The following is a 23011-nucleotide window of genomic DNA, read 5'->3' as shown; positions in this document are numbered from 1 at the left end:
TAAGTTGCATGTTTATTTCAGTTTGGTTGTTTGTGAAGCTCGGGTGTGGCAGACCCAGACTTTGTGAAATGAACACGGCATGGCCGCATCAACAAGACCGATGCAATTTCCTTTCAGCTCAGACCTGAGACAGAAAAGCCTCTTCCTGCTGCTGTATTCCTGTGAGCCGCGGTGTTTTCAGCTCGGTCAATGCTTTCTGTACCAGCACAGGTATCTGATGCTCTCGCTATAGCGATACTTACAGTCACGCCATCGGCTTTTCAGCACCGTCCCTTATTAAATATAACCAATGAATTGGCGTTTCCGCTGGTATAGCCGATTTCTACTAGCGCAGGCATGCGACAAAAAACGACCTGAAGTCGATATAGACGTAAGGTAATCAATATATTGTAGCGATGTGTCCTGCGTGTTGTGTTTTGTCTCACCTGAGCGCAGGTGTGGGGTTGTGTTAGAATAACTCGGACTAATCGTAGTAATTTAGACTAATCGTACGAAGAGTTTTAATTTAATGCGTTTTGATGATTTCTGTGATTTGTATAAGCTGAATAATGATATTATATTTAGTTTGATGTTAACAATGTATTAGATTTACAATTTTGAACTAACACACTGGAATGTGGCCAAGGGTCAGCAGCCCTGTTTTTAGAGAAGAGCATGAGTCAGCGACATGAGGATAGGACACTGTCTCAAATGATAAAGATATAGAGAATATTTTGAGACAGCGACAATTCCTCTTTTCTCCCCAGTCACTTAGCTAATATTACCAAATATGGATTGTTATTCTTGTATTAGGGGAATCAACTTTGTGAGACTTGATAGACACTCTCCCTAGCAACTAAAAATCAACCAATCAGAAAAGTCGGTAGACAACAGTATCAAGAATACCACAAGGTTGGTTCGAGCTGACTAAGGAAGATAAGAATTACCACAAGTCATGAACTCTGTGCAAAAACTGATTATATAAGGAACTGTTTGACTTGGTGTATTCTGAGCCTTCTTAGCGATTGCTTGCAGAGTCTGTGTTACTCTGTTCAATGCTTGCTCCAGTTTGCAAACTAATAAAATGTAAACTTGCTCCAACTTGTCTCTGTCTGAATCGTTCCCTCAGCACGGGACCGGTGCCTGCAGCGCTGTATGCAGAGAATTCCACCGCAGGCTGCCGGGGAGCGTGATCGAGTCGTGACCCCGGTGCTTGTGAATGTTGTCCAGTCGTCTTGTATTTGTGTGCCTCGTTGTATTTGTGGGGTCCGATAACGTGTCTTTGTTGTGTCTGTATTGTATGTCTTTGTTGTGTCTAAAGGTTTCGTGTTTTCGCGGGGTTTGGTTTTGTGTGTAACGCGGCTGTGGGCTGTGTTGTTGTGCGCTGACTCTAAACTCAACAATATGAATTCACAGCTGTGTCAAAACCGCATGGAGATATCGGAACACCCTCCACACAGTTTATTAACTTGTGGTGACATTAAACTAAAACTACAACAGATCGGAAGAGGGCTTTATTGTAAAAAGATCTTCACCTAATTTTAAAAAGAACTCGATACAGTCTGAAAACTTAATGAATAACTAAACTAATCTCTACATAAACATGTTATAAAGACATCGTCGGCTGTCGTGTATCTTGCTTTTTAAACGCACACATATTCACTGTGAATGTGTTTTATTGTCAGACTCTATCGTTTAAAACGCGTTCGGTCTGAAAAGCGGCCGTTATATTTGAATTGTAGGCGAGCTCGAGCGGCAGCGCGAGCCTCCTGGATCAGAGAAGCCGCGCAGCTCGAGCGGAGAGGCGGGGCTTCGGCAGCTCACTCGCACGCCGTGCGTGAGGAGAGAGGACGACAGAAAGAGGCGCGCAAAGACATTTATTTATATGAGAGATAAAAATGAGATTGGAGACTGCCAGTGCTTCAGAAATGTTTTCTTGACTCGTTTTGATCCTGTACAGACCTGTGTAACGGCTTTATTTTCTATTTTTATTTTGTCTTGTGGATACGCTGTAGCTCGACGCTGCGTCCTTCGAAAGCCTCTTCCCAGCCAGAGACGCCAACTTCAACTCGACAACTTTCATCCTTCATTCTTCAAACCGGACTCTACAGGTTAGACAGATACAATCTATGCTATTACATATTGTATTATAAACGTAAATGTTAGAACATGTTGCACAAAAGAAATCCACAATGAATAATATATGGAATGGATACACTGTGTAAACCTACTCAACAGATAAAATCCTCTGGTATTACAAACTTACTATAAGAAATTATATGTCCCTTCAATAGTAAAGCCACCCTTGCTATTCAGGCCAGATTTTGTCGCCCTCTAGAATCGCCTTTAGTAGCACTGTATTGAAATAAATAAATGCTTTTCTTTTCCAGCAGCTGCTAAACAGACTCCCGTGTGCTGCCATGGACAGTGTGAAGATGGAGTCTGTCCAGATTAAAGAGGAGTTTCCTGAACTTGAACTTGTCCCCATTAGAGTGGAGTTCTCTGGGCTGGCTTCCCTCCCCATTAAACAGGAGCTCTGTGAGATGCAATGTGACAGCAGCCAGCCAGAGGTCTCCGAGATTAAAGCTGAGCACAATGAATTGGAGATCCCCCAGACAGAAGAACCCCTTCCTGTGAAACAAGAAGAGGTGCTGGAAACTGTCCTTATTAAACGGGAGCCCCCTGAAGTAGAGTTTGAGCACATGGAACCAAGGAAGGAAGAATCCGAGGACTTCAAACCAAACATCCCTGAGCTGGAGCCTGTACGCCTGCGGGAGTGTAGCGTGGTGCTGGAGAGAATCTGCGTGAGAGAGCAAGGCGCTGGAGAGGAAGGCTCTCCCAACAGCACGCAAGGAGGTGGAAAGGAAGACGGGCGCTCCCATTCAGAATGCATTCTATCAGGTGAGTGACTCCCAGTAGCTGTGACATTGTCATTCTAGATTGCGTGATATCCACAGTGTGGTTGAGAGGGAGGGAGGGAGCATGTAGGTTACGTTACTATCGGTTTGTTTGTAATTGCAACATGTGTTGGAGGAAATAGACCTGAAACATTACAGGAGAACTTTGAAGGCAGATTTTGATCCCAGGGCTCGGTTTCACCAGCATCAGTCTTTACTGACTCTGCTTTTACACAAAGTAAAGGCTTTCAGTTTAACTTTGTGTTTTTAAGCTGGTGTAACCCAGTGCAAGCCTCACAGCTGAAATTCACATGCTTGAATCCACTCCACCACCCAGCCACATGCCCGAAGCCTACAAGCAGTCCCTCTTACTTTCTTTACTGTTCATATTTTCCAGGTTCCAGTCCAGCAGCTAAAGCGAGGGCGGGCGCTGGAGAATATCCTGACTGTGGGAAAGGTTTGACCCAGTTAAGGACTTTTAAAACACACCAGAGAACTCACACAGGAGAGAAACCGTATCGTTGCTCTGACTGTGGGAAGAGGTTCAGTCAGTCAGGCAGCCTTGAAACACACCAGCGAACTCACACAGGAGAGAAACCGTATCGCTGCTCTGACTGTGGGAAGAGGTTCAGTAGAACGGACAGCCTTGTTTCACACCAGCGAACTCACACAGGAGAGAAACCGTATCGCTGTTCTGACTGTGGGAAGAGGTTCAGTCACTCAGTATCCCTGAAAGCACACCAGCGAACTCACACAGGAGCGAAACCGTATCGCTGCTCTGACTGTGGGAAGAGGTTCAATCAGTCAGGACACCTGAAAACACACCAGCGAACTCACACAGGAGAGAAACCGTATCACTGCTCTGACTGTGGGAAGAGGTTCAATCAGTCAGGACACCTGAAAACACACCAGCGAACTCACACAGGAGAGAAACCGTATCACTGCTCTGACTGTGGGAAGAGTTTCAGTCTGTCAGGACACCTTGTTTCACACCAGCGAACTCACACAGGAGAGAAACCGTATCGCTGCTCTGACTGTGGGAAGAGTTTCAGTCACTCAGGGCAGCTTGTTTTACACCAGCGAACTCACACAGGAGAGAAACCGTATCGCTGCTCTGACTGTGGGAAGAGGTTCAGTAGAACGGACAGACTTGTTTCACACCAGCGAACTCACACAGGAGAGAAACCGTATCGCTGCTCTGACTGTGGGAAGAGGTTCAGTAGAACGGACAGCCTTGTTTCACACCAGCGAACTCATACAGGAGAGAAACCGTATCACTGCTCTGACTGTGGGAAGAGGTTCAATCAGTCAGGACACCTTGTTTCACACCAGCGAACTCACACAGGAGAGAAACCGTATCGCTGCTCTGACTGTGGGAAGAGGTTCAGTAGAACGGACAGACTTGTTTCACACCAGCGAACTCACACAGGAGAGAAACCGTGTCGCTGCTCTGACTGTGGGAAGAGTTTCAGTAATTTAGGAAGCCTGAAGGGACACCAGCGAATTATTCATACAGGAGAGAAACCGTATCGCTGCTCTGACTCTGGGAAGAGGTTCAGTAGAACGGACAGCCTTGTTTCACACCAGCAAACTCACAAGAAATGGTAAACCTGTACGCTTCGTTCAGGGTTAAACCTCTTCCACACATTGTAATTGCTGTAAGAACCCAATGTTACGAAGAACAAAGCCTTCAGTGTTTTTTCTGTGTTGACCAGTCCTGTATATAATCACAGAAGGGTTTTGTCCACTCTCTCCCAATGCAGGAGTTAGGATGTGTTGCAATGGGAATGTACTGACTCATGCTGGAGGCTCATTGCACCATTATTAAAATACAAGATGCAGTGTTCAGTGTCATAAGAGAATACTTGCTGTGTTTTATCTTTGTGTGTGTTCTCTGCAGTAAAAGGTTTCCTGGGACCCGTCCCTGGTTTTCACGAATTGTGACCGAGGACAATTAGGATGGATTAAAAACACACAAAAGCACAAAAGAAAGGTTATTTAATAAATCACTCAAAAAAATTAGAATAAAACATTAGAAAACAAAACAAATTAATAATACTAAAATCCTAGTAAGGATGGATCAGCTTTTCATCTTCACAATCAAAGAGCATTCTGTGTGGCCCTCCTAATCCATACAAAAACACCACCAAGGAAGAAATGGATGGGTAACCCAGCTGGGTTAGTCCAGGGCAGGTTTGAGGCACAGAGACTGAACTGCCCCAGCTGGGTTAGTCCAGGGCAGGTTTGAGGCACAGAGACTGAACTGCCCCAGCTGGGTTAGTCCAGGGCAGGTTTGAGGCACAGAGACTGAACTGCCCCAGCTGGGTTAGTCCAGGGCAGGTTTGAGGCACAGAGACTGAACTGCTCCCTCCCTCACTAAGTCCAGGTTTGAACTGTTCCCTTCCTCAAAGTCTATAGCAGATTTGAAGCAACGAGACTGATTTCATATGCTGGCACAGCTGCTTTGTGGCTTGTTATCATTTTTGAAGCTGGTAAAATAAGATGTTCTGATAATTCAAGCAGGTGCAGTGGGGGGATTATAATCTGTTCCAGCAGCGAGCCCAGATTACCCACTTCACAAAAAAAAACAGACACATTGAAAAACGTGACATTTCGAGCTGTAACATGAAGTACTACTGTGCTACTAATGTGGCTCCCGTTAGGAGACCTTTGCGATATCGTTTTGTAGTTTCTAGGTGTTGCAAAGCTTTGTAGCCATAGCTGCAGAATACGCCTGAATTCCACCACAGACACACAGTCAAAAATCAACACGCTGATGCCTTTTATTACAAAAACGGTTTTTATTATTTTTTGTTTTTTAAACAGTAATATCTTTTTCCAGCAAGCAGGAATTCAAATGCAATTCCACAGAAGCTAAATCATCATCCTAATTAACAATTTCCCACCAACTTCCAAAGAATAAATCAAATCAAATCTTGGTAAATCACCGACACATTTTAAAACTCAGAAGCCACAAAAACAGAAGCTTCTGTAAAAAAAGAAAAAAAAAGTTGCCATTAAAACAATTAAAATAAAATATGAAGTAGTAAGTTAATAAATATAATTAAATACAACTGGGAGTTGCATTGTCAAGACTCTTGTGTGTTCCTTTGGCGAGGCGGGGGAGAGTGGGAGATATATACAAGCTCCCAGAACACCACCCCCCATCAGCACTAATCTCAGAACACCCGGCCCAAGGCAACATTAGATCAGGGTGTTCCTGGAGGGGGCCGCAGTGTCTTCTGGCTTTTCGTCCCCCCCGAGCTCTTGGTGACTTTGCTGGTCTAACTGCTTGATTAATTTATTGGACAAATTCAACACTTCTCTCCCAGGCCACTTCTCTTGCACACCTAGAATCACATAAACTATCAACTGTAAAAATATGAAATGTCTAATTGAACAACAAATCAATTATTCAATGATCGAGAGATGAAGTTGGAACGGAAAATCAGAAGACTCTGCGCCCGCCCGCCCGAGGACTGGAGTCCGAGACGCCTGCGTGGAGTTGTTTGAGATCAGTGCTGATCGCAGAGGGAAGGGAGGGGAGGGGGCAGGGGTGAAACCACAACAAGCCTTGCAGTGCCTGTTAAAACTGTACAGCTTGTGCCTCTGGCAGCTGCAGCGCCCCCTAGCAGTCAAGAACTGGTTTGACTTACAGAACCTGCTTGTGATGTCAAACAAATGACTTTGCTTCGAAGTGCAAGCCTTTGTTTCATAAAAAAAACCCAATAATAATAATAATAACAAAATAAAATCTTTAAAATGATTTTTAACCCCCCCCCCCCCCCCCCCCCCAAGCATACTACCTGGGGGTCACGTCTAGTTTTTCAATTCCATTTCCACTCCCCTTCGATCACAATTCTGCATCATTCTGTTAAAATAGAGCTCCTCACAACAGCGGCAACACATTCCCTTCAATTGAAGTCGACGTTTGTCAGTCGATTAAAACCAAACCAAAAATCACACAACAATCAGCACGTCTCTAAAACATAAACTTCCAATTTCTTAAAAAAAAACCAAAAAAACAGGGATTTTAAAAAAGGAATTGGAATCGAAAAAAAAAGGAACCGACCCCCCCCCCCCCCCCATTTTTTTTGTTGCAATTCCACCCCCCGTCCTGATTATCTGGCGGGGGCGCTGTCTGCCGCCGCCGCGGTGGCGCTGTGGGTCCTCTGGTGAGCCTTCAGGTTCCCTTCCCTGCTGAAGCTCTTGCCACACTCTGCGCAGGTGTGCCTCTCCCCGGAGTGCGCCCTCTGCTGGTGGGCGCTGAGCTGCTCGGGCTTGCCGAAGCTCTCGTCGCAGTCCGCGCAGGGGTGAGCCTTCCTCTCCCGGTGCAGCCGCTGGTGCGTCTTCAGCAGGGCCGCCGTGGCGAAGCTCTTCCCGCACTCCGGGCATGCAGAAGGGGCCGGAGCCGGATTCTTCCTCTCCTTGCCCTTGGCCGGCCGGCCCCTCCGACCGCTCTTGGGCTCGGAGGCGTCTTCGGAATTATCATCAGCATGATCATCATCTCCTCCTCCTCCTCCTCCTCCTTCACTGTCATTCTGCTCTCCTTCAGGGGCGGGGATGGGGGCCGGCTGCTTCTTGGCACGTTTGGGAGTTTTGCTCCCTCCTCCTCCCTTGTTTTTCCCCTCCTCCTCCTCCTCCTCTTCTTCCTCCTCCTCATCGCTCTCCCTGCTCGCCTTGGGCGGCCTGCCTCTCTTTTTCCTGGGGCCGGCGTTGGCGTTGCCCGCAGCGCTGTTTCCGTTACACCGGCTCTGCCCGGCGTGCTTCTCCTGGTGCACGATCAAGTCCACCTCGCTTTCGAACAGGGCCCCGCACTTCCCGCACCTGTGGGTCTTCTCCGCCTCTCCCTCCCCTCCTCGGTGGCTCTGCCGGTGCGCCCGGAGCAGCGCCGGGGTCCTGCAGCTGTGGCCGCAGTCGGGGCAGACGCAGGGCTTCTCGCGGCAGACGGAGCGGCGGTGGGCCGTGACCTCGGAGAAGGTGCGGAAGCTCTGCTCACAGGAGGCGCACTTGAAAGGCTTGTCCTCCTTGGTGTGGCTGCCCTGGTGCTGGGTGAGCTCCTGGGAGGAGGGGAAGGTCCGCTCGCACACGTAGCAGGTGAACAGCGTGTCGCCGCTCTGCAGCTGCTGCTTGTACTCCTCGCGGTGGCTCTTCTTCATGTGCCGCTCCTTCGCCTTCGAGTTGCAGAAGGTGATGAAGCACTGGTAGCACTGCAGGTTCTCATGGAGGTCTGGGAGGGAGGGAGGGAGGGAGGGAGGGAGGGAGGGAGAGGGGGGGATAGGAGAGAGGGAGAGAGGGAGGGAGGGAGAGGGAGGGAGGGAGGGAGGGAGAGAGGGAGGGAGAGAGGGAGGGAGAGAGGGAGAGAGGAGAGAGGGAGGGGGAGGGGAGAGAGGGAGGGGGAGGGGAGAGAGGGAGGGGGTGGAGAGAATGAGACGGGGGAAGGAATGAGAGACGGGGAAGGAGAGAGAGGGAGAAGGGAAAGGGAGGGAGGGAGAAGGGAAAGGGAGGGAGGGAAGGAGAGGGACAAAGAGGGGAGAGAGAGAAACATATAAGGGCATGTTTCACTATTTTTATTATTATTTTTATTATTAAATAATCCCTTTTATTAATATTTCCAAATCTACGAATGTTTGATTTGTATCTCCCCCCCCCCCAGCTATATTTGATATTTTGTGCATGAAACAGGTTTACACGAGACACACCCGAGGCTGCACCCCGCGGCCAATCAGGACCAGCGCATGGTGTCCGGTGATGCTCACCCCCCACCCCCGGTACTCACAGGGCCGCGAGATGGCGGACGGCTGCGCCACCTCTCTGACCTCGCTGACCGGCGCGGGGCTCTCCATCACAATCACCCTGTCCACCCCGTCAGGCAGCAGCAGCAGCTCCTCCTTCTCCGGCTTCAAACTCACACACACCTCCTTCACAGAATCAGACTCCATCCTCTACAGGGGAGAGAGAGAGAGATGCAAAAAATAAATACAGTCACTCCACATCACTGATCTAACCCTAAATAACTAACTAACCTGCTCTTTCACAGAGTCAGACTCCATCCTCTACAGGGGAAAGAGAGAGAGAGAGATGCAAAAAACACAGTCACTCCACATCACTGATGTAACCCTAAATAACTAACTAACCTGCTCTTTCACAGAGTCAGACTCCATCCTCTACAGGGGAGAGAGAGATGCAAAAAATAAATACAGTAACTCCACATCACTGATGTAACCCTAAATAACTAACTAACCTGCTCTTTCACAGAGTCAGACTCCATCCTCGAGAGAGAGAGAGAGATGCAAAAAACACACAGTCACTCCACATCACTGATGTAACCCTAAATAACTAACTAACCTGCTCTTTCAGAGTCAGACTCCATCCTCGAGAGAGAGAGAGATGCAAAAAACACAGTCGCTCCACATCACTGATGTAACCCTAAATAACTAACTAACCTGCTCTTTCACAGAGTCAGACTCCTTGCTCTACAGGACAGCTAGCGAATGTTAACACAGTAAACCCAGAGATCGGATCACAGACGCATGCAATCTCAAGCTCCTGCAGGAGGCTGGGGGCGTGCGATACACAGTCCTGGGTAGATCGAGGTAAGGAGTGTGACAGACAGAGAGCAAGAGGCAGGGACGGGAATCAGACTCCTACTGCACAGCCGTTTCACCCAGTCCAGGTTTTACTACGTGCTTGATGCGAGCCCCCAGGGTGTACAGGCAACACACTCAGGGGTGTCAGATTAAACTGAAACCCTGGAACGGATCACACTGCTTTGCAATGGGAGTCTTACTGTGGTAAACTGACATGCACATGCTTAAAAAATAGAAAAATCCTGAATGAATTATTAAAGATTTAAATACAAATATTTCTCCTGGACACTTGTCAGTTTTCACATGTTTAAAAGATATAAAAGATAGGGGCTCGTCCTTGCCGTTTATACACCAGTGTGTAGCAGTGTGGAGTAGCGGTCAGGGCTCTGGACTCTTGACCGGAGGGTTGTGGGTTCCATCCCCAGTGGGGGACACTGCTGCTGTACCCTTGAACAAGGTACTTTACCTAGATTGCTCCAGTAAAAACCCAACTGTATAAATGGGTAATTGCATGTAAAAATAATGTGATATCTGTATAATGTGAAATAATGTATAATGTGATATCTGGATAAGGGTGTCTGCTAAGAAATAAATAATAATAATAATATACGATTCACAGGTTTATTTTTAATTTGTATACTTGAGGATCTTTATATAAATTTAATTTTTTTTAAAAATATATATATATTATATACACACACACACACACACACATACACACACTATATAGAGTGTGTGCGTTTAATAAACTTTACTCGCACTGGAACACAAAAACACTGTCTTAATCGCGGTGTTAACGGCGAATTAACACGAATTTAATTTTACATTTATTTTGCACTTTTAATTAAATGTAATATTGATAAAACACGCATCAAACCACCTGCAATCCGCACTCTCCTTCCTGGTAATAAATAAATAAATAAATAAAATGATGTAGCGCTCAACACTTGAAGAGGTGCGCAGTTAGAAATAGATTTTTAAAATAATAATAGTAATAATAATAATAATAATAATAGGACACGTTCACAAAACAAAAACTTGACCGCACACTCAGACAAAGTCCAGACTTTCATTTAAATCATTTCAAACTTCACAAAACTGTGCGATACAAACAGTACGACGTCTTTTTTCTTTTTGAATAATACAGATCAACCATCGCTCTCTTATTAAAAAATATATAACGCCCACTGCCTGCACCATTAAATATCCGAGCAACATTAATCAGTTCGATACACCTTATTAAATAATAATAATAATAATAATAATAATAACAATAATAATAATAATGTCACAATTAGAGGAATTGCATTCGTTTACCTGGAGTTCAAGTGTGTTACAAAAAGGTTAAACATGTTTTAATGCGCTTCGGTTGACAAACGGGATTGATATTTTCAAACCACGTCCTACTCGGTACAGCCGCGCAGCAAAACCGAGCCCGATGCGTCAGAAAGAAACCACCGAGCCCGCGGCTTACCGACACCCTCCCGGCCGCCCAGGAGGAGGTGCGCGTCCGTGTCCTTCACAAACCCTTCAGAAAACTTTAAAACTGAAATAAAACCAGAGCCACAAACTGGGACAGGTGACGGCTAAACCTCCACAGTGTTTGCATTGCACACAGAAAACAGGCGGCCATTACAACAAAACACACACGCAGAGAGATGCGGGGAAATAATGGAGATGCCACACTAGCTCACGTAAATATTATATATATATATATATTAACAAATATATATTTAAAAAAACGAGAGTTTTTAGAGCATCGAGCGAGTGAAACTAAAACCTTTGGGAAACGTCCAGGCCTCAAACCGAGCGGGCCGCGGCCTAGAGGGCGCCACAAACACGGCGTGGCTTGAAACATTCACCTCGGTTTCTTTTTTATTTATTTATTTATTATATTTTTTTAAACCCCCCCCCCCCCCCCCTCTGGACAGACCCGCTTCTCTGACCGGGCTGCAGTCCGGACAGTCCGGCGAGCGCAGCGGCCTCACCGCCCGGGCGAATCCGCCTCATCGAAACTAAAACAACAATATTAACTTCACCTCAAACCCCCCCCCCTGCGCTAAAACAGCAAACCTGCCCCCCTCCTTCAGCGAGCCCGGACTCCACTTCCAACGTACACTGTCTATAAATTCCGTTTCACGGGTTAATCCGTTGTTTTTTGTATAAAAAAACGATATAAAATTTTAAAAACTCAACCGTCGCCTCTTACCTTCTCGTTCGGCGTCTCTGTGAATGATGGCAACAGACGCGCTGACGACACCACACGCACGCACGCACGCACCCCCATCACGTGATGCGGGTCCGCTCGGTCGCGTATTAACCCGTTGCGTGCCGCCGCCCTCCCTCTCTCTCTTCAATGTTTTAATTAATCGCAGCTGTGATTGTATTATTGAATTGAATTGTATTTTGTCGCACTTGTACTTGCTTGAACCAAAGTCACTGTATTTGTCTTGTTCTTAATTGCATTATTACTTGCACTGTGATACTTGAAATGTATTTTTGTTTACGATTGTAAGTCACCCTGGATAAGGGCGTCTGCTAAGAAATAAATAATAATAATAATAATAATAATAATAATAATAATATTGGCTTAAGTTCGGTTATTCTATTGTGAAGGCGTTGCGCTCCGCTAATTAACTCATTCGAGGCCAGATTACTTTTATTATTATTATTGTTATTATTTGTTTATTTAGCAGACGCCTTTATCCAAGGCGACTTACAGAGACTAGGATGTGTGAACTATGCATCAGCTGCAGAGTCACTTACAACTACCTCTCACCCAAAAGACGGAGCACAAGGAGGTTAAGTGACTTGCTCAGGGTCACACAGTGAGTCAGTGGCTGAGGTGGGATTTGAACCGGGGACCTCCTGGTTACAAGCCTGTTTCTTTAACCACAGAACCACACAGCCAAAAATAAATAAATAAATAAATAAATAAATAAATAAAAAATGATGTGTTATTTTAAAAGTTAAGTTCAGATGTAATGGAATCAAATTACGTCTAAGAAGTTGTGTTTTTGTTTATTTATTTACTTGAATAAACAGTTCTGCGCTGTTCTGTGCTGAACCGCGGTTTTAAGGTTGCGTTCATAACCTTCAAAAAATTCAAAATTAAAAAGAATGCTTTATTGGCATGACAAAATGGAACTGAGTTTTGCCAAAGCAATTCAACAATGAACATTATCACAAAACAACCCAGACAATACAATACAACAACGACAACCCTCCCATCTCCCTCCCTCCCTCCCTCTCTGAATTTACAGTGGACATTAATAACTACATCACATGAATGATTTATTATGACATCATATTGCATTCTATGAACGTGTTAAATATATCATTGGCGTAATGTTAACGTGCGTGACCGGAAGCAGAATCGCTTTTTCAGCACCCTGGAGAACAGTCTTAAATGATACAGTCCGGCTTCCGCCTCCCAAAACTTAAACAAACCCCCCCCATGGTCACGCCTACTCTGACAGCGTCAGCAATCCGAACCACGCCCACTCCCACAGCCCGGCGCTTCCATCAGCGACCAGCGGAGGGCAGTCAAGTACCGCAGAGAGACTTTGAGAAGCAGTATATCCTCGATTCTGATTCGTGCTTCGTGAGATTGAGAAAATGAAGAATATTCAGTTGCTCCACACAAAAAATCGTCTTAAATCGTTTTTTTTTCTTTTGTTTTTTTTTTTGCTGTTGCGCTCCTTGCCCGTTGGGGCAGCAGTGTGGAGTAGTGGTCAGGGCTCTGGGCTCTGGACTCTTGACCGGAGGGTCGTGGGTTCAATCCCAGGTGGGAGACACTGCTGCTGTACCCTTGAGCAAGGTACTTTACCTAGATTGCTCCAGTAAAAAAAACAACTGTATAAATGGGTAATTGTATGTAAAATAATGTGATATCTGTATAATGTGAAATAATGTATAATGTGATATCTTGTAACAATTGTAAGTCGCCCTGGATAAGGGCGTCTGCTAAGAAATAAATAATAATAATAATAACGTCACTGGACTGGTTGAAACATTGGATTATTTTAGAAGTCTAAAACTGAAAACATACTATAATTATTATTTACTTCTTAGCAGACGTCCTTATCCAGGGCAACTTACAATTGTTAGAAGATATCACCTTATTTCACATTATACAGATATCACATTATTTTTTACATACAATTACCCATTTATACAGTTGGGTTTTTACTGAAGCAATCTAGGTAAAGTACCTGTAACTGCGCTCTGCGATGCCATGGCGCGAAGGGAGGGCGCTATGTAAAAACACATCTGTATTGTATTGTATGAGAAATCATCATTATTATATATATATATCATTATTATTATTATTATTATTATTATTATTATTATTATTATTATTATTATTATTATTAATACCAAAAAAAAGACACAGCACAGTTTTTAAACACGCTGGAATAGAAATCGAAACACATTTATTGTACAAACAGTTAAATTAATAACAAGGTGAAGCTGCAAGCTATACTACACAGCACAGGTTCTGACAGGCGGTGAAATTACAAAGTGATCGTTCTCTCACGGGACGGCGCTCTCCGCAGGACTCGGGGGGGGGGGGGGGGGGGGGGTCGCTGCTGTCCATCGGGGCTGATTTACCGCTCGGAGCGAATTAAGAAGCAGCCGCTGGGGTTTGTGATGATTGATTGATTGATTGACTGATCGATCGCTGCTGTTCTTAAAGACTCCGCGGAGGAGAAGAGCGATCCTCACAACCCCCCCGAGCGACTGTTTCATCCGGAGCGGTAAATCAGCCCCGATCGACGCCAGCGAAGACCCCCCCCCCCCCCCCCCCCCCACAAGAGGGACCTCGATCTGGAACAACCGAAATTACAGTCGGTTCTGTTGCGGAACTGAGGAATAGATTTTTACAAAGGAATTGGAATTGCTATTATATATATATATATATAAAATACAAATTAAAAACAAACCCAAAACACACAGGAATCGACCCCCCCCCCCCAACCCAACCCAACCCAACTAGGCTAAATCGCCCCTAGAGTCTGCCTAGCCTCCCAGCTCCGGGCTGTGTGGAGACGGAGAGGGAGGAGTAAGGGAAGGAGGGAGGGGGGGGGGGGGGGCTGTGAGGAGAGAGCGGGGTAGGTGGGTGGAGGGGGAGGGGGAGGGGGCAGGGAGAGCAGCGGCTGCAGCTTCCTCTCCCAGTACTGCTCCTTGTGTCTCAGCACCCTCATCCTGGCCCGGTGCTCCTCCTCCGCCAGCTCCCCCGCTCTCCGGAGCTGCTGCCTCTTCACCCCGTGGAGCTCCACCGCCTGTCGGATCTGCAGCCGGACCAGGGAGAGCTGGAGCTGCTCCTCCCTGCGAGGGGGGGCCGCGCCGGGGGGGCCCAGGCCCCTGCCCAGGCCTTTCCTCTTGCCCCTGGCCCCCTCCGGTCTCCCTGCGCCCGGGGCGGGGCTGGTGAAGAGATGGGGTGGGGTCCCGGTTTCTCTTCTGCTGTTGCCCGTCTCACCCGGTCTGGCCGTGCTTGTGGGGAGTGCCGGGGGAGAGGAGGAGGAGGAGGAGGAGGGGGGGGGGAGGCTGCAGGGTCTGGGGGTTCTTTTCTTCTGCTCTGTGACACCCCATTCCTCCACACAGAGATCCACCACTTCTAGAAAGAGAGAGAGAGGAGTGAGAGAGTGTGAGACAGAGTGTGAGAGAGAGGAGTGAGAAGAGAGAGGAGTGAGAGTGCGAGAGAGGAGTGAGAGTGTGAGAGAGGAGTGAGAGAAAGTAGAGTGAGAGAGTGTGAGATAGAGGATTGAGAAGAGAGAGAGGAGTGAGAGTGTGAGAGGAGTGAGAGAGAGAGAAGTGAGAGAGAGTGTGAGAGAGGAGTGAGAGAGTGGAGTGAGAGAGTGTGTCATATACTTTTTTTTTTCTCTCATACCTTCCCTGAAGCCGCGTCGCTGCTGACTGGCCGAGCTGGGCTCCTGCGTTGAGGCTCCGCTGCCGAGAGAAAGTGGGGGGGCCCCGTTCACGCTCCTCTGCGGTTTCGGGGTGTCCGTCGACTCCGGCCCAGCTCCCAGAGGTTCCCCTCCCCTTAACCCCAATCCCAACCCGAGCCCGATCCTCGCCCTCCTCTGCCCCCCTGCCCCACTCCAGCCAGGGGTCCTCAAGCCCCAATCACGCTCCTCCCCCAACCCCAACCCTCTCCCCCCTCTTCCCTCCACCCTCCAAGTCTGCGCCCCTGGCACCTGCTCGCTCCCCGACACCCTACTCCCCTTTCCCCCCCAGCTTTCCTCCCCCACCCCGGACCCCGCCTTGCCTTCCTTCCCCTCCGCGGGCTCCCCCTTTCCCCTCGGTGCCGGCTCCCTGCTCCCCTGCTTCCCCCCGGCTCCTGCCGTCGCCCCGCCCCCCTCCTCCGCCCCCCCGGCCCCAGCCTTGGCTCTCCTCCCCTGGGTGGAGGAGCGGGCGGTCTTCTTGGCGCGGGCCTTGATGTTCTCCCAGCACTTGCGCAGCTGCTTGGCGTCGCGGTGGAAGACGCAGGGGTGCCCGTTGAACTCGGCTCCCAGCTGCTGCCAGGTGCGCTGCTTGCGCAGGACGGTCCCCGCGTCGCCCTTTCGGCTCTCCAGCACCGAGCGGTGTCGCTCGATCAGCCCCAGCAGCACCCTCTTCTCCAGCTCCGAGAAGTGGCGGGACGCCCTGGAGCAGGCGGGGGAGGAGCCCGTGGAGGGGTGGGGGGGAGGGGGGGCCCAGACCTGCCCCCCCCCCACCCGCTGCTGCTGGGAGATCAGGCTGCCCTCCCACGGCCCTTCTGTACAGGGGAGACAAGCACAGCAGGGGTGGCAATCAGGCTCCTACCGCACAGCAGTGTGATCCAGCCCAGGTTTTACTACCAGCTTGATCAGCCCCCCCAGTGTGTCTAGCTAACAAGCTCAGGTGTGTCTTATCATTAAACAGTGAAAACCAGGCCTGGCGTCCCTGCATGACTCCGAGACAGTAATATTGCACTCACCTGCGCCTGACCCTGAGCTGCTCCCATGGGGTACCTCCTCTCTCGCCGCGGGGTGCTGGAACTGCGAGCAGCCTTCGTCGCCTGGCACCGCGAAGAGGGGGGCCCCCAACTCCCCCATCACCCGCAGCTCCCCCATCTCTCCGATCTCCCGCATCTCTCCGATCTCCCGCATCTCTCCCATCTCCCGCATCTCTCCCATCTCCCGCATCTCTCCCATCTCCTGCATCTCCCCCATCTCCTGCATCTCTCCCATCTCCTGCATCTCCCCCATCTCTCCGATCTCGCCTCCCATTTTGGGGTACAAGGGGTACCCGTTCCCCTCCCTGCCTCCTTCCTCCTGGGGCAGCTTCCCAGTCCACGCTGCTTTGCGCTTCCGGGACCCTGCGAGGAGCGCGGGCCCCCCCTCACAGCCGCTCCCAGCAGCTCCGTTCGGAAACAGCTGCTGCCCCTCCGTACCCCAGGGGTCACCCTCCTGCGCCCCTCCTCCCCCGCACTCCCCCTGGAGCCTGGACTCAGCGAGCTCCGTCTCCGCCTCTTCCTCCTGTTTGATGACAGTGGTCTCCCACTCCCACTCCTCGCCCAGCCCCTCCGCCTCCTCCCCCTCCTCCTCCGGCTTCACCTCCCCAGGAACGAAGCTCTCCGGCTGGGCGAGGGCCAGCGGAGCCCCCCTCCCCGGCTCCGGCTCCATCCCCGCAGTCAAGACTCCCCGCGGTCCCCCGAAGCACAGCTGGGCTCGTCCGCCTGTCAGGGTCGGAGGCAGGTGGTTAGATACATTGAAGCCGCGCCCCCACATTCACAATCAGAGTCACCATTGTTATTATTATTATTATTATTATTATTATTATTATTATTATTATTCAAACATGACAGGGTCTTCAAAAGAGGTTGAAAATACAAGAGTAACAATAATAAAGGGCAGCAGTGTGGAGTAGTGGTTAGGGCTCTGGACTCTTGACCGGAGGGTCGTGGGTTCAATCCCAGGTGGGGGACACTGCTGCTGTACCCTTGAGCAAGGTACTTTACCTAGATTGCTCCAGTAAAAACCCAACTGTATAAATGGGTAATTGTATGTAAAAATAATGTGATATCTTGTAACAATTGCAAGTCGCCCTGGATAAGGGCGTCTGCTAAGAAATAAATAATAATTATTATGTGTTTATTTAGCAGACGCCTTTATCCAAGGCGACTTACAGAGACTAGGGTGTGTGAACTATGCATCAGCTGTAGAGTCACTTACAACTACGTCTCACCCGAAAGACGGAGCACAAGGAGGTGAAGTGACTTGCTCAGGGTCACACAATGAGTCAGTGGTTGAGGTGGGATTTGAACCAGGGACCTCCTGGTTACAAGCCCTTTTCTTTAACCACTGGATCACACAGCCTCCTTAGATAATAAAGGCGTAACTGAACTGTAATTGAGCAAAGCTATGGTATAGTGGCAGGTGTGCCAGGATTCAAATGCAATTACATTAGGAATGCAATGAATTACCAAATAGTGCGGTTACAGCTGTAACAGACCCCCCCTGGTCTGGTGCCAGAAGCTTGGAGTAAGGATGGGAACCAGAATCCTATTGCACAGCAGCGTGATCCATTCCAGGTTTTACTACCAGCTTGATCAGCCCACAGTGTGTCTAGGAAACAAGCTCAGGTGTGTCTGATTATTAAACTCCTAGTGAAACCAGGACTGGATCACACAGCTGTCTAACGGGAGTCTGATTCCCATCCCTGTGGAGTCTGTACTGAACGGCTGGGTTCACTCGCCAGTGTTACTCCGAGGTTAGCGCGAATCGGTGGTCTGTAAAATTAAACGTTTAGGGGTTTGTGTTAACGTTATGTGAGATACGGACGCTGTAGCCGCTGTTAGCCTATCGATACAGGGCGCTTGCATCGTTAGCGATGAAATTAGCGAGCAGAAGCATTGGAGCGACTTGCTGTGTAAGAAACGCGTCGTGTTTGCGGCTCTGTGAGATTGGGGCGAACTAACTAGTAAATCTACATTCATTTGTGTTTGCTTATTTATTTTTTAAACGCATCGCCTGAAAATTAAACAAAAAAAACATAAATAATAAAAAGCCCGGGGCAGTTCAAGTTAATACTGCAATATTCAGACAGTGCAGACCGTTTTATTTTCCTGGTGTTAATTAAAGTGGCGTTCGTCCGCTCATCACAAACATGTTTGCAGTAAATGCATTACATTTGTATTATTTGCATAGTAAATCTTACACGTCGGCTTTTTATTTATTTCTTATTTATTTTTTATTCATGAAAGAACAACAGTCTAACTTGCGCTACCAGAAATCGCGGCGTTTTTAACATTTTCATTCCAGATCAAATTATTTTAAAAGTTTTCCTAGGGAAATGTGTGATTTGCACTCGTGCACAGCGCAGTTCGAGGTCTGTGCTTGCTGTGTTATCATTATATATATATATATTTTGTATTATTGTTTTTTAAAAATATTTTTAATACAGCGTTACCTTTTATTTATCCGTTCTTCCCGTCTCTAGCTGTAAAGAGCGTCGCACAATGATGCGCTGTTACTCTACAAAGGCTGCTGGGAATTGTAGTCCCATAGCGAGTCAGTTTTTCGGTCAAGTCATTATTATTATTATTATTATTATTAGCCAGATGTTACTACCAGTACGATTTTTACTGGCACTACGGCAAGTAGCTGCACAAAACTAAATTTTTGCCCATTTAACTTTCTCTAAAGGGGACTTTTTAGACCTGAAAAAAGAAACAAGGACCAGGGGTCACAAATGGAGATTAGATAAAGGGGCATTCAGAACAGAAAATAGGAGGCACTTTTTTACACAGAGAATTGTGAGGGTCTGGAACCGACTCTCCAGTAATGTTGTTGAAGCTGACACCCTGGGATCCTTCAAGAAGCTGCTTGATGAGATTCTGGGATCAATAAGCTACTAACAACCAAACGAGCAAGATGGGCTGAATGGGGCCTCCTCTCGTTTGTAAACTTTCTTATGTTCTAAACTAACAATTTAATATAAAATAATGGCAATCGGGGCTCAGCACAGAACTGTTTATTCAAAAAGCACCACAATCATTTTATTTCACTTTGTGCACCTCAAACTATATATATATATATATATATATATATATATATATATATATATATATATATATATATATATATATATATATATATATATCTGTAGGGATGGAAATAAGACTCCCATTAGCTTCTTGCATCATTGCATAGCCGTTTGATCCATTCCTGGTTTCACTAGGAGTTTAATAATAAGACACACCTGAGCTTGTTACCTAGACACACTGGGGCTGATCAAGCTGGTAGTAAAACCTGGACTGGGTGACACTGCTGTGCAACAGGAGTCTGATTTCCAGCCCTGTATGTATATATATATAGTGAAGAGGAGAAGTAATGGATTCACTGATTGCTAACTACTTTAATAATAGCTGACTATTCAAATCCAGTGAGCTCTCGCTTTATCAGTGGCTTCTCTTCTTCATTCAGTATTTCTGAGTGTTTGATGAGTTTGTATTGAATCTGTAACGCAGCCACTACAAATAGGGACGGCTACGGCTCCCGCCGTCAGCTTTGATTTAATTCCAGTCGGCGTGCGCTATCAAACCCCGTGGGACCCTCAGCCGCAGCCCCCTAACACCACAGCAAGACGAGGGCTGAAGCAGCCCCCTAACACCACAGCAAGACGAGGGCTGAAGCCCACGGCTCACTGCGACAGCTTCCTCCCTGCTGGGGAGGCGGAGTTCAGCCCCAGGGGGCGTGGACTTCCATTACCGCAGAGTTCTGGGGGTGGGTGTGGTTTCAGGCTGAGTTCTGGGGGTGGGGGTGGTTTCAGGCTGAGTTCTGGGGGTGGGTGTGGTTTCAGGCTGAGTTCTGGGGGTGGGTGTGGCCTCGGGTTGTGGTCTGCAGTGTCTGTGCTCCAGTTTGTGTGACTCCTCCTCCTCCTCCTCTGTGGGCGGGGGGTGTCCAGGGGGCGTGGACTTCCATTACCGCAGAGTTCTGGGGGTGGGTGTGGTTTCAGGCTGAGTTCTGGGGGTGGGTGTGGTTTCAGGCTGAGTTCTGGGGGTGGGGGTGGTTTCAGGCTGAGTTCTGGGGGTGGGTGTGGTTTCAGGCTGAGTTCTGGGGGTGGGTGTGGCCTCGGGTTGTGGTCTGCAGTGTCTGTGCTCCAGTTTGTGTGACTCCTCCTCCTCCTCCTCCTCTGTGGGCGGGGGGTGTGGCCCTCGGTGTGGCCCCTCCCCCCTGCCTCTCCAGCAGCTGCCTCAGCAGGGTGAAGCCCTGCTCCTGTGTGTGTAGCGTCCGCTCCAGTGCGGCTCTCAGCTCTCTCTGCTCCTGCAGCAGCTGTGTGTGGAAGCTGCGCTGCTCCTGCAGGAAGTCTGACAGCAGCGACAGCGCCCTCTCCTGGAAGCCAGCGGTACAGCCCTCGGGCAGGGGAGCTGCGAGGTCAAGCAATAAAGAAATCACTCACACGGACTGGGAACTGGACAAGTGGTAACTGTGGCTGGGTGAGTTCTTAATTATTATTATTATTATTATTATTATTATTATTATTATTAATAGTAGTATGGACACTAACCAGGCCCCTGGCTATGTGAATCCGTCTCTGTTTTTCCACTGTAGGGCAGTGAGGCTGTGGGATCCCTTGTGTCCAGCAGGGGGGGCTGGAGAGCAGACTGTCCCCAGCCCGAGCTCTCCCTCTCCCTGTCCCCCTCAGTGTCTCTCTGTGCGTCTGTCCCCCAGTCCCTCGTGAATGGAGAGGAGTCCAGAGAGGAAGGGGAGGAGCCAGGGTCCGGGATGGGGCGGGGCGGGGGGTGTGGAGAAGAGGGGGGCACGAGGCCGGGGAGCGAGGGAGAGCCTGAGCCTGACAGACAGAGAGAGGGAAATCGACACGTCAAAACCATGTGATTAATGAGAACCTCACTAAAATAAAACAATAAAAACCCTCACCCCTCTCCCCTCACCCCTCACCCCTCACCCCTCACCCCTCACCCCTCTCCCCTTGAGGGAGACTCACCGGAGGAGCTGTCCTCGTCCCGCGGCTCCCGAGGGTTCCTGGTCAGCAGGACATCCATCGTCTTGAAGAACCTGCGGTGAGTGTGCGACAGAGCTGGGCTCAGGTGCAGTGTAACTGTGCAATTCAGAGCTGGGCTCAGGTGCAGTGTAACTGCAATTCAGAGCTGGGCTCAGGTGCAGTGTAACTGTGTGACAGAGCTGGGCTCAGGTGCAGTGTAACTGTGCAATTCAGAGCTGGGCTCAGGTGCAGTGTAACTGTGCAATTCAGAGCTGGGCTCAGGTGCAGTGTAACTGCAATTCAGAGCTGGGCTCAGGTGCAGTGTAACTGTGTGACAGAGCTGGGCTCAGGTGCAGTGTAACTGTGCAATTCAGAGCTGGGCTCAGGTGCAGTGTAACTGCAATTCAGAGCTGGGCTCAGGTGCAGTGTAACTGTGTGACAGAGCTGGGCTCAGGTGCAGTGTAACTGTGCAATTCAGAGCTGGGCTCAGGTGCAGTGTAACTGTGCAATTCAGAGCTGGGCTCAGGTGCAGTGTAACTGCAATTCAGAGCTGGGCTCAGGTGCAGTGTAACTGTGTGACAGAGCTGGGCTCAGGTGCAGTGTAACTGCAATTCAGAGCTGGGCTCAGGTGCAGTGTAACTGTGCAATTCAGAGCTGGGCTCAGGTGCAGTGTAACTGTCACAGAGCTGGGCTCAGGTGCAGTGTAACTGTGCGTCAGAGCTGGGCTCAGGTGCAGTGTAACTGTGCAATTCAGAGCTGAGCTCAGGTGCAGTGTAACTGTGCAATTCAGTATTCAATGCAATCAAAAATTTGAAAAATGTGACATTACGAAAATCTAACCTGAAATACTACTGTGCTACTATTATGGCTTCTGGTAGTAGACCAGAAGCCATAATACCCCTTTGTAATTGTAATTGTAAATGTAATTGAATCCCAGCACACCTGTGTAATTGTAATTGTATTTGTAATTATAATTACACCACATCATTGATCCAGTCCAGTTCGTCCGTGTGTTTGCTTGTCGTTCGACGCTCCCCTTTAAGAGTCTTACCCACCTGACGCGGCTGCTGTTCTTGTTGCTGCCTGTCACTCCACACTGCCCCCTCCTGGCCTTCTCCTTCCAGTACATCTGCTTGAGTGCGTTCCAGCGGGAGCGGATGATCCCCGCCTCTCTCGGGACCGCGCGCTCCGCCAGCGCCACCCGCACCCGCTCCCAGAGTCCCGCGCTGCTCCGACACTTCCTGTCCAGCTGGCGGGCCACGCCCATCCGCGCCACCACGGACAGCAGGGCCAGCGTGTCTTCATCCGACCAGCGGGCGTGGGAGCGCTGGAGACCCCGGGACACCAGGGCCCCCCCCCCGAGCGGGACCCCCAAGCCGATCGGCATCAGAGAACACACCTGCGATGAAAAGAGAGGAGGCTGTTCATCATCACCATCATCATCATCATCATCATCACCATCATCATCATCATCACCATCATCATCATCATCATCATCATCACCATCATCATCATCATCATCATCATCACCATCATCATCATCATCATCACCATCATCATCATCATCATCACCAT

At 48.7% G+C, this 23011-nt stretch overlaps 4 protein-coding genes across 12 annotated transcripts in view; 1 reads left to right on the top strand and 3 right to left on the bottom strand.

Moving 5' to 3' along the window:
- Nucleotides 1-4738, top strand: part of LOC117971162 (zinc finger protein ZFP2-like) — an 87523-nt gene extending 82785 nt beyond the window's left edge. For 2 of the 5 annotated variants that reach the window (XM_059011179.1, XM_059011180.1), the window contains exons 2-4: nt 1995-2090; nt 2370-2880; nt 3274-4738. In XM_059011179.1, coding sequence (XP_058867162.1) covers nt 1995-2090; nt 2370-2880; nt 3274-4484 — 1818 coding nt within the window. In that variant the 3' untranslated portion in view covers nt 4485-4738. Of the gene's footprint in view, nt 1-5; nt 211-1994; nt 2091-2369; nt 2881-3273 lie in introns of those variants that run through there. The other 3 variants (XM_059011178.1, XM_059011177.1, XM_059011181.1) reach the window with 3 other exon arrangements.
- Nucleotides 4739-5657: 919 nt separating this feature from the next.
- LOC117434070 (zinc finger protein 691-like) lies at nt 5658-11784 on the bottom strand. 5 transcript variants are annotated; one of them, XM_034056621.3, is made up of 3 exons: nt 11676-11784; nt 8656-8821; nt 5658-8106 (listed from the first exon to the last, which is right to left on the bottom strand). In XM_034056621.3, exons 1-3 carry the CDS (start codon nt 11751-11753, stop codon nt 6998-7000), a joined length of 1353 nt encoding a protein of 450 aa, XP_033912512.3. In that variant the 5' UTR covers nt 11754-11784; the 3' UTR covers nt 5658-6997. The 5 variants fall into 5 exon arrangements, with proteins under 5 accessions (XP_033912512.3, XP_058867195.1, XP_058867196.1 ...); XM_059011212.1 differs by lacking the exon at nt 11676-11784 and adding an exon at nt 11540-11669; XM_059011213.1 differs by lacking the exon at nt 11676-11784 and adding an exon at nt 11584-11669.
- A 2481-nt stretch (nt 11785-14265) lies between these two features.
- LOC117971160 (uncharacterized) lies at nt 14266-18994 on the bottom strand. Its single transcript, XM_034919173.2, has 4 exons — nt 18902-18994; nt 16428-17168; nt 15360-16226; nt 14266-15086 (listed from the first exon to the last, which is right to left on the bottom strand). Exons 2-4 carry the CDS (start codon nt 17113-17115, stop codon nt 14467-14469), a joined length of 2175 nt encoding a protein of 724 aa, XP_034775064.2. The 5' UTR covers nt 17116-17168; nt 18902-18994; the 3' UTR covers nt 14266-14466.
- Nucleotides 18995-19602: 608 nt separating this feature from the next.
- LOC131709151 (uncharacterized) overlaps nt 19603-23011 on the bottom strand; it is a 3787-nt gene continuing 378 nt past the window's right edge. The window contains exons 2-5 of the mRNA XM_059011242.1: nt 22492-22835; nt 21440-21510; nt 21002-21286; nt 19603-20861 (exon numbers count right to left, since the gene is read on the bottom strand). Of these exons, the coding sequence (XP_058867225.1) occupies nt 20536-20861; nt 21002-21286; nt 21440-21510; nt 22492-22835 (1026 nt within the window). The 3' untranslated portion in view covers nt 19603-20535. The remainder of the gene's footprint in view (nt 20862-21001; nt 21287-21439; nt 21511-22491; nt 22836-23011) is intronic.

The sequence above is a fragment of the Acipenser ruthenus genome, chromosome 41 (assembly GCF_902713425.1).
Source record: "Acipenser ruthenus chromosome 41, fAciRut3.2 maternal haplotype, whole genome shotgun sequence".
Classification (NCBI taxonomy): domain Eukaryota; kingdom Metazoa; phylum Chordata; class Actinopteri; order Acipenseriformes; family Acipenseridae; genus Acipenser; species Acipenser ruthenus.
The sequence above is the reverse complement of the archived record's forward strand: the minus strand, read 5'-3'. Positions and strand labels throughout refer to the sequence as shown.

Bases quoted from the DNA above. Each gene is read 5' to 3' on its own strand.
- LOC117434070 (XM_034056621.3), bottom strand. From the start codon at position 11,753: ATGGGGGTGCGTGCGTGCGTGCGTGTGGTGTCGTCAGCGCGTCTGTTG. The intron at 8,822-11,675 runs GTAAGAGGCGAC...TCTCCCCTGTAG, and splicing joins CAGAGACGCCGAACGAGAAG to AGGATGGAGTCTGATTCTGT. The intron at 8,107-8,655 runs GTGAGTACCGGG...CCTCCCTCCCAG, and splicing joins GTCCGCCATCTCGCGGCCCT to ACCTCCATGAGAACCTGCAG.
- LOC117971160 (XM_034919173.2), bottom strand. From the start codon at position 17,115: ATGGAGCCGGAGCCGGGGAGGGGGGCTCCGCTGGCCCTCGCCCAGCCG. The intron at 16,227-16,427 runs GTGAGTGCAATA...TCCCCTGTACAG, and splicing joins CAGCTCAGGGTCAGGCGCAG to AAGGGCCGTGGGAGGGCAGC. The intron at 15,087-15,359 runs GTATGAGAGAAA...CTCTCTTTCTAG, and splicing joins GCGACGCGGCTTCAGGGAAG to AAGTGGTGGATCTCTGTGTG.